Here is a 10,578-nt window from a genome sequence, read left to right as displayed (position 1 = left end):
ATAATGAATTTCAACATTTATTAATAATTTTACATTTTAGGGCTTAAGAAAAGACCACATTCACATAAACAAGTAAGAAAAATACACATTTTCATACCAATTTTACCCCCAAATTTTTTAACCTTGAACTCTGCAGGTTTATGTGAGACTTCCTTTTAATTTTAGAAAAATAAAAATAATTATGTATCCCACTTTAAAGTAATAAGGCATGCATTTAAAGTGTGTCTAAATATAAGGTCATTTTGTTGGATATGTAAATGTGACATACAATTTTAATTAAAAAACAACTTTTGTATTTACTTTAACTTTAATTAGACCTACCTACCTAGCCATCCATCCATCCATACATACATACATCCATACATACATACATCCATACATACATACATACATACATACATTACTCATCATACATTACTCATCATACATTACTCATCATATTTCTTCAAATAATTTATGGTGGATTTGAGAGAAAGAGCCAGGCAAGAAGTTGGATAAATGACGTAGTTAAAGCTAATCAACATTATTTTTTTCTTGTTTTACTAATTTCTTTTAAACATTTGCAGAAAAATGCTAAAACTTTCCATTTCTCTTCACTGTGGGTATAAAAACCAATGAATTTATATTTTGCATTATGTTTGGTCAAATCTTCAAAGAGCCACATGTGGCCCCAGAGCCACGGGTTGCAGACCCCTGCCCTGGATGAATCGTCACAACATCGCAGCACAAACTCAGAAAATTATCAACATAACCATAAACGCTGTTTGTAAAACACTTTGCTGTAAGTAGAGATGCAATAAATCATATTTGGATGTAAATAAGGTATTTTTCTGTTAGTCCTGAAAAAAAAACCCACATGCGATTTATCCATTAGCCTCTTTCTTCTTTAAATGTATTTTACAATCATTTTTATGTTTCATACACAAGTGGCTGCACAACCAACCAATCAGAGCGTGGGTATAAGCTGTGTGGGCAGCTCGCACCGCCTCTGCCTCCCTTTGTTTGTTGGATTTATACATATTATCACCACTCAATCTCCAGAATTAAATATAATACCATTATTTGTGAACAAAATGTTCATATGACTTACAATGCATACATAAAAGTGGAATGTGTTACATAAAATGTTTAATATTTAATTTATAAGACACACTTTCAGTGAAAAGCATCCAGGACAAACACCGACACACAGTTGGAGCATCTGTTTGAGAGGCTTTTGAGTCAGAGCGTTTATCTAAAAGTGTAGCCAGAAGGTCAAGCACCTACAGGGAACATGAGGACCTTGTTGGCTGCACTGATGACTGCATCTGACACGTATCGAGAAAACAAGCGATAGACTCGTTTTACAGACTTTGTTAATTTTGCACACAAATAAACTTGTTTTTATATATACAGTTTGGATTTTACAACATTTGCTCAAGACATAAAGTGGTATAAAACCTTAGTCCCTCTGCAGACAGCATCTTAAAACCAGACTTGATAAGAAGTTTGGAATAATTAAAAAATACCTGACAATGCAGGACTTTGTTGTTGGTGGGAGTGAGCCCATTTGGACCGAACACAATTTTTGACGTGATTGTATTTTATCAACTTTGTTTAACTTCAGTCTTTATGTCCTCTTCACGAATTATCCAGTAAAATTAGTGTTACGAACAAAACTTCCTCAACCTGTGCTACAATGAACAATCTTGTCTCCCTTATCAATCATTGACAACATGATGGCCCAGTAGTTAGCATAGTTAGCGTTGTTCCAGTTTTAGCTTCTCTCCATTGGCTCCCCATCAAATTCAGAATCTTACTTCTAACCTACAAAGCTCTCAACCACTAAGCTCCATTTTATATTACAGATCTTATTGTTCCGTATTTTCCTAACAAAGCACTTCGCTCTCAGACTGCAGGTTTACTTGTGGTCCCTAGAATTTCCAAAAGCAGAATAGGAGGAAAATCTTTCAGTTATCAGGCTCCTCTCTTATAGAAACAACTTCCAGTTTCTGTCCATGAGGCTGACACATTGTCCAGTTTTAAGACTGGACTTAAAACTTTCCTTTTGGATAAATCCTATAGTTAGGGTTGGCTTGTTATATAAGCTTAGACTACTGGAGGAAAAATTGACCTCATTTCATCAAATAAATATTTACAAATGCACACAAATGAAAACTGCATTTGAAATTATTTATATCTTAACATGTGATTTTTATTTTTCCTCCTAGAAAAAATCCTGCTCGCTTCCATTCTGGACCTGCCATTGTGTATCTGTTCCTCCTTCCTGTTCCTCTCAAACCCAGCCGGTTGAGGCAGATGTAGAAAATTGAAACTTTAACAAAACAACGGCTGATGTAGCAGCAGAAACAACAAGAATGAGGGAATGATCTCCAGGAGGCACAGAGGAAACCAGGCGGGCACATACAATGCAAAATGCTCCACTGAGGAACTGCGTGCAGAGATGAACTTCACGGACTGAGGCAGAACAGGAAATGGGAAACAGCTGCGCTTAATGAGACAGAGGTGTGGGTGGGCGTGGCAGGACTAAAACGCAGGAGCTGAACGGATCCAGAAGAACAAAACACAGAAAATAAACCAAAAATGGATAGACCCATCAACAAAAACAAAAGACCTTAAAAATTCAGAAAACAGCTGAAAAAAATATTAACATTTTCATCTTTTTTTTTTTTTGTATTTTGAGACTAATAACCAACTAATGTTTTGCTTTTACACTGCTGTGTAAAATAAAATAAAATTAGGAGGAACATATAATAAGTCTTTTGGGTGTTCTGTGGTTAAATTTTGCTCAGGGCTATAGCTGTCCTTGTCCTTCATTCTGGCCTCCATCTTTCACATATAATCTCTTTTTCATTTTAATCTGTCGCCTTCTTGGGTGATTTTTTTCCCTCCCTCTGATTTTCATTCCATGTAACACTAAACATATATTTGCTAGAGGTATGGTGGGAATAAATATTGAGGATTTTGTCATGCGGGGTTTCTAAATCATGGATTATAAAACCCGTTTTTGGCAGTTTTCAGGATAGTTTGGATGGATTTCTAAAACACAGCAGAAACTTAAACTACCTGCTGATTTCCTTTCTTTTAGAAACATGAGATAAATATTCTAGAGTGGATTACAATATGACTGTTTAGTATGACAATACTTCTTTTATTTAAGGTAACAGTTTTCTATCTAATGGTTTAAATGGTATATACTTCATATTTTGATTTGTAAACATAATGCCCATGATCAATCAATCAATCTAATTACCCCTTTGGTCATAAAGTTACTCAAATGATCCATTCATAACTCATTTGGTGATTTGCTTATTTGCAAATATGTAACTAAATAATAATAATAATAATAATAATAAATCCCCTTAAACCTAAAGTAAAGTTGTGAAATTCAATTGTTTTTGTGTGAAATTAGGAGGCCTCAGTTAGCTTCAGTCCTGAGAGTGACAAGAATAAATTAAGGCTAACATCTAAACTAACTTAGCTTCCAAAATTACAAGCACAGAGGATAGAGACGGTGGGCCAGTGAGCAGAAGGTTACCGGTTCAACTCCCCATACTGACAACATCAAAATGGGAGTGGGAAAGGGGAAGCACCCACCCTCATTAACCCCACTCTGGGCCCTTGAGCAAGGCCCTTAACCCCCATCATCTGCTCCCACAGGCACCCTAGACGGCAGCACTCTGCTCCACACAGAGTATAAAAACAACTGCCAAGTCTTAGGAGCAGCTGAAAGAAGAGAAAAAATGAATGCTTAGCTATCATTGTTTATTTTTACATAAGTATCCTTTTTTTTTTTTTGCACTTCAAAACAACAATGACTTTCGTAGGTGGCACTAGTGTATTTTTTAAACTCAAGAATATGATGCAAGGGAGTGCTGCAAAAATTGTGTTAGTTTCTAAATATTTGAATTTGTAGGAAAGTGAGGGCCAGGGAGGAAAACAAGCGAACCGAGTTAATGAACCATGAAATAATGGAAACCCTGGAGAATATTTAATGAAATGCAGGTGATCACAATCAGGTCACCCAACCCAGGTGAGAAACAAGTTAGGAAAAAAAACATGCAAACTAAGAAAGACCTCAAAATGACAACGTGAAAAAACAAAACAAAACCAAGAAACATAAAAGATACCAGAACTAACAGAACAGCTTCCTTGTAAGAAAACTGACTTGACTCGAGATTATATAGAAATTACTAATAAATGACTACCAAGAAGATAATGAGAACTTTAGCTGCAAGAACTAACATGTGTACAGTAGTCCCTCACTACTTCACGGTTCATTTATTGCAGACTCGCGCACGAGGACTCATTTACAAGAGGGACCTGTTCCAGACGGAACATATAAAGTACAGACAATAATAACAGTCAACAATGACAACAATAAACTAGAGTCAAGGACACACAGTTGGCTGATTGATGGATGAGCCTCACGATCGGCATGGAATTTTTATTTAAAATAAATTATTTTAAATTATTTAGCGCCTGCTGCATCTTTGTGCAGCCCATATTGCAGGATAAGCGTCCTCCTGCAGCTGATCAGCTGATCTCCGTGCATAGCGGAGCAGTGGGAGTGGCCAAAAGCGATTGCAGGTGGCAAAGAGCAGCGAGGCAGAGAGAGGGAAATCATGGCATTCTGTGCTCTTTTAGAGCGTTTAGAGTTTAGAAACATTGTTTAGAATATTTCGAGTGTCGAAAAGGTTTAAAATGCCTAAATCACTTAATCGCATGATAAATGAAAATCATTGACCTCATTTTCATTTATCAGCTTTATCGTTTCTTCGTGTCTCTCTCTTTCTACTGAAGACACTGGATGACAAAAAGCTCAACTCCGGTGCTCTTCACTGACCCCTCCCTTTCTCTTTTCTCTTTAAAATCCATTTTAACCATCCAAAATCACGTTTTTGGATCGTTAAAAGCAGCTAAGCTGAGAAGCTAAGCTACGAGCTAAGCTAACAGGCCAACATCGGGAAAAAACCTCCGTCTTGTCCAAGCTCCAAAATTCACGGTTGAAACCCGTGCCTTTGTGTAATAAGTAATTTTTCTCTGCAAAAAGAAGCTGAGAACTTGTTTACTGATTTTTTTTTATTAAAAGCTTTGTGAGAAAAATGCTAAGCTAAAGAGCTCAAACCACACAGAGCGTCCACCATTTTGAGAACCGAAGAGAGACAGCCCATGTCACGTCAAGGGGTCTCCCTACCATTTTTCCTTAAACAGACATGTTGCTCGCTCTCTCACTATCCATCCTTCGGTTCAAACAGTCTTATACTGCCATCCGGTGGTCAAACAAGGTACTACACTCAAAACAAATTAAACATTTCTTCTTAAATTTGACAATAATTACTAATTATTATCAAATTTCAAACAATATTATCGTTTATCGCAATAATTTCTGAGACAATTAATTGCCCAGCAAAATTAGTTATCGTGACAGGCCTACTTGTACTACTATTCCTACTTCACAGTTTAAAGGAGGGACTACTGTAATTAAGATAAGAGATCAGTTTAAAGTGCTTCATAAATTGGAGTAATTTAGAAAAGCAAATGAAGAAACGCTTCTGAACTCAAAGGGGGACAGAAAGGAGTCCAAAACCCCGGAGACAAGTGGGACGTAAACATCAGATGTGCAAAACATGTTTGACAGCCGGGTAATGATTGATTTATTAGATTATTTCTGCATTCCAAGGCCGAAAATCCTTTCCAAACTCTTGAACGCTTCCTGATGTTGGGGAGAAACAAAGATTTCTGACCTGGCACTTTGTCTGGATTTCCCTTCGTGGAGCAGGATGGGATTAAGAGCGGAGGAAACGGATAAAACTGAAGCGTCGCTGCAGCTGGATTGTGATCTCATTGTTGCTTCAGGGACCTTTTTTTCAGGCCCTCATTCCCACCAAATTAACACACATCTGCAAGGACATTCCTACTCTGCACACATTTACTTTCAGCATGTTCCACCTGCTGATTCACCCTGAGGTTGTGTTTTTACATAACGCACACACCACCTCGTCCTTCTGTGTGAGTAACGTATGTGAGGGTTTGTTTTTATTGCTCAGGCACGTCTCATTTCCAGCATTACAGATGGGGCTTTATCTCTTCCTCGTCCTCCTTCGTCCCTTTGAAGGGCAGAGATTCCTCATTACTTTCAAAGGTTCCCAGAACTAAAGCAGCATGGCTCAGCCTAATCCCAGTGCTGCTCTGCTCAGCAGCCCACAGCGTAATGGGCAACAGAAACAAAAATACAGAGTTCTGTGAGGTCTTGCTTCATGGTTATGTAACTGCATTTTTAACCTCATTGGCAAGTAGTCCTGATTCAGACGAAGCTGTGGAAAACAAGTCTTGCTTTTTTTGGTGAAAGTTTCAAGCTTATGTCTTTCTGGGGATCAATAATGAAAATACAGTAAAGAACGTGTGCAGATTAGTTTATGACCCGGGTTTGACCTCCCAGTTCCACATCACTACTGTAAATGGAAAGTAAGTATATCACATAATAGTTGGCCAAAATGCTCAAAGCCATCCATATTTAATTTTTTATACCAAAAAACATTTCACACAGAATACCATTCATCCCGTCCACAATAATCCTATATTACAATCCCATCAGATTTATCATTGTGTCGGTGGTAGAAACAACGTCGCTTTATTGATCATGTGCTGAGCTTTTAGCCCCAGATATCCAAAGAGGATATTTATTAAACCTTTATTTTAGCAGGAAGAAATCCATTGAGATTATTAATCTCTTTTACAAGGATGTCCTGGGCAATATGCAAATACAGCCACACAGTCTTAAAAACAGTAACTGTAGTATTAAAATATTTACAATAAAACATCCGTTAATAAAACTCAAAATATAATGAAAGTAAAAATAAAAATCACAATTTAAGACACTTAAACATTACAGGTGCAGGATGTGACTAAAACCTCACACAATTTTTGTTTAAAACAAGTTAAAGGAATAAAAGACTCCAACCTCAGCTTAAGTTGCAGATCATTCCAAGACCATGGGCCAAAATAGGACAAACTCATCTTTACCTTAGATTTTTCTAAAATGGCTTTGTATATGAAAATATACCAATGCTTCATCCTTCGAATACTGAGTGAAGTAAGTCCAGCAAGGATATATAGGATATATAGGGTATATAGGGTATATAGTATTCTTCCTATCTGCAGTAAACACTGTGCATGTCTGAAATAAAAGTCATACAAAACATGACAATGTAAGTGTCATTTAGAGCTACAACACCAATGTTAGTAGTCCTACGTTTTAATTTGAGCATCCATAATAAATAAATAAAAACTACTCGAATAATGCAAAAAATATATAAATAAATAAAAGGTGTTTAAGGAATATGATTTTAATGGGCTAAAATGTCATTATGGATATCCATTAAATGAATTATGACTGTGTAAAAACACAAGCTTAACTTTAGTTGATCTCTATAAACTTGATGAGGTTATTTTAGTTGTTTTATCAAGGCAGCTACTTTGTAGATATATGAAATATGAGTTTTTCGTTGTAAGGATTCTACCTCACTTATTCACCGTGTTCATTATGAAGACGAGGCTTTCGGCTTATAGGAGCTGAAACTGCTACAATGTGAAACATGATGGTATTTATCCACAGAAGGATGACACTGGAGATTTCTGAAATGATAATTGTAGAACAAAGTCCTACTCTTGGAAATGTTCTTTACGACTATCAGAATTGAATTTTAGATATATGTAAAACATATTAAATATAAAAAAGGCTACATAATTTTTTTGTTGTTTAGTATATGAATGGTGTTCTGTATATATTTGACTGTAGATCAGATTAAAGTAAGACAGTCGTTTAGTTTATGAGGAATGTTATAATTGGTTCTAAAATGTAATGAGATATGATTTGTTTGATTATATGGCCCACCGGCCTGCCATACAGGGGTGCATCTCACCAGCTCCACCTGTCGCGGGTCCAGCTGCAGGGGCACGGGGGACGGAACGGAGAACTGGATCTTCCTCCTCTCCTCCCTGTCCGCCTCTCGCGCCATCATGTCCGGGTCTGGGGGCAGCAGCGGGTCCATCTCATCCAGCCTCTCACCTCCACAGCCAAGCGCACGAGCGTCCAAACTCAAACCCAGGTGGAGTCAGTCCGCGGAACTTCCTCCGGGTCCAAACTCTAACCAGGCATTAGTCGGTGTTCAGTGCATGTTTGGTCTCTGAAGTTCTGTGGCAGAACCTCGTGCCTGCCCTCATTACACCCCTCCCGCTGTGTTTACTGACCTATTCTACGAGATGAGAAGGTGGGGAGTTTATGATGCGTTCACGTACCCTCGGAAACCACACCGAAAACGTGACTCTGACGGAAGTTTCTCGCTGCAGAGTTGCGGATGACGTCAAGCAAGAAAAAATAGTTCGCGTTTTTATATATTTTTTAGAGTAAATAGAGTAAAAATTCTAAATTTTTAACTAAATCAAGCATTTAAAAAAATATCAATTTTATTTTATTGTGAAAGAAAAGAAACGTAAAAGTCATCTTTAATTTTATGGAATAAAATTGTTTCTTTTTGTTGTTTCTTTTTACTTTTAAAAGCTCACAAAAAAGAAATTAAGTTTATATACTGAAACACTGTGTACTTAAGTACTGTTTTTATATAAATATATTTTATCTTTCATAATCTATTTTCTTTGAATGTTTTGATGCCTATTGTTTCTATTTCTCTGGATTTTAAAGGAAAACTCATCCTGAATAATATGTTTATCAGCAAGATGTAGATACTTTCAATTTGTGTTTTTTTATTTACATTTTGGAAAATCAAAGATTTTCTATTAAATATACAAAGTGTAAACAAACAAAGAAGACAGAAGATAGAGGGTTAATATGACGTTAAATAAAAATTTTGTTAACAGTGTGTTTGTTTACACAAAAACAGCAGAAGTGACTGAAAATAGCGCAAACATTAAACTTGGCGGTCACATTCCCTAATCTACCTGTTTTGTTCCTTGTGGTTTTGGACGGACTTTGTTTATGTTGAGTGTGGACCCACAGTTCAGAGTTGTATTTACTGTAATAAGTTTATTTTGGCTGCTCTCTTCTTCAGGTGTCACCACGGTGAGCTAACTCGCATGAAATATTTGTTTTACACCAGATGCCTTTCTTGATGCAACCTGGGCTCGAACCAGCAACCTCAGTATTACGAGACCACGACACTAATTAATATATGTGGAAAACCACTGGCGTAAACTCTTGAATTGCACCATTTGGTTCAACTTTTTATGTTTTCTTACTTTGCAAGAAGGAGCTTTGATAAAGACGAAATGTGTGATGGCAACCTGTCCAGGGTGTACCACATGATGGATGGATGGATGGATGGATGGATGGATGGATGGATGGATGGATGGATGGATGGACGGATGGATGGATGGATGGATGGATGGATGGATGGATGGATGGACAGACAGACGGACATAATGTTTGACGCCCCTCCATTATACTAATAGTAATATATTTTCCTTATCGCTATTATAGTTTAAGAGGAAAACTATTTTTTCATCACACTCACATTTAAAAAAATAAAAATTTTGCGAAAATATCTAAAAAACAAACATAAGATCAGCGTATTAGATGTGTGTGTGTGTGTGTGTGGCCTGTATCTCCCTGTATAAAAACTGTGAACAATCAATCAGCTCCACCCATCTTTTACAACTAAAAGGTAAGTAATTATTATGTAAAGATTTAAAATATAACAACACATTTAAAAACCTAACCCCATTTACTTAAAATTCGTAAATGCATAATGATTATACATGACCTATAAAGAACAAAATGTTCTGTAATCAGAGGACCCAGGTCCACTTTTTATGGAATTTGCAAAAAACTCTGGATCCCTGCCAGTTTGGGGCTAAATTGCTCCTGGAAGCAAACTCAAGCTTTGTGGAAAACGTGTGAACAATGAAGCTTTGACCTTTAGAACAACTCATCCATGAAGATCAGATGTTGGCATTGGAAAAATAAACATGTTTTCACGAGTATGTCTCAGCTGGTAATATGCACACGTTTATGTAGATTAGAGGGTTAGTCAGGAGTGTTGTGAATGATACTAAAACATCAAATTTTCTCACAAGTCTTAAAAAAAACGTGTGGCTTGAAAACTTGGCAGCTGTAATTTACAAGAAAGGTTCACGATATACGTTTTGCATTTTAATTATGTGATGATGTGAAAACTCAATGGAATTAAATTCACTTTTATCATCATAATCTCTTTATTATAAGTCTTTTAAGTGTGTGTGTGTCCTTTTTTTATCTTGTCCAAGGCAGAGTGCAAAACTCTCCACTTTGTGCCTGAAGGGGCTTGCAAATATATATAAGTATTCAGCTCAATCATTGCCATGGCAACAGTTGTTACTCACCAGGCTTTGTAACAGCTGTAGTTTGCTTGTTCTTGTGTATGAATGCCTTATTGTAAATTGTGAAGGAGAAGATAAATGCATTAACAAATTTCTGTTCGGATTATAGATTATATATGTTTTACTTGTTTCATGATAAGACGATGTAATGGTTTTCTGATTGTTTGGACACAAATGAGTCATATATATATATATATATAT

At 36.6% G+C, this 10,578-nt stretch overlaps 1 protein-coding gene across 1 annotated transcript in view; it reads right to left on the bottom strand.

The window, feature by feature from the left end:
- Positions 1 to 8,221, bottom strand: part of LOC119423674 (protein phosphatase 1 regulatory subunit 1B) — a 16,153-nt gene extending 7,932 nt beyond the window's left edge. The window contains exon 1 of the mRNA XM_037691079.1: positions 7,926 to 8,221. Coding sequence (XP_037547007.1) covers positions 7,926 to 8,054 — 129 coding nt within the window. The 5' untranslated portion in view covers positions 8,055 to 8,221. The remainder of the gene's footprint in view (positions 1 to 7,925) is intronic.
- Between the last annotated feature and the right edge of the window lie 2,357 nt (positions 8,222 to 10,578).

Source organism: Nematolebias whitei, chromosome 17 (genome assembly GCF_014905685.2).
Source record: "Nematolebias whitei isolate Nwh7 chromosome 17, NemWhi1, whole genome shotgun sequence".
NCBI classification, from domain to species: domain Eukaryota; kingdom Metazoa; phylum Chordata; class Actinopteri; order Cyprinodontiformes; family Rivulidae; genus Nematolebias; species Nematolebias whitei.
This window is presented reverse-complemented; position numbering and strand designations above follow the sequence as displayed.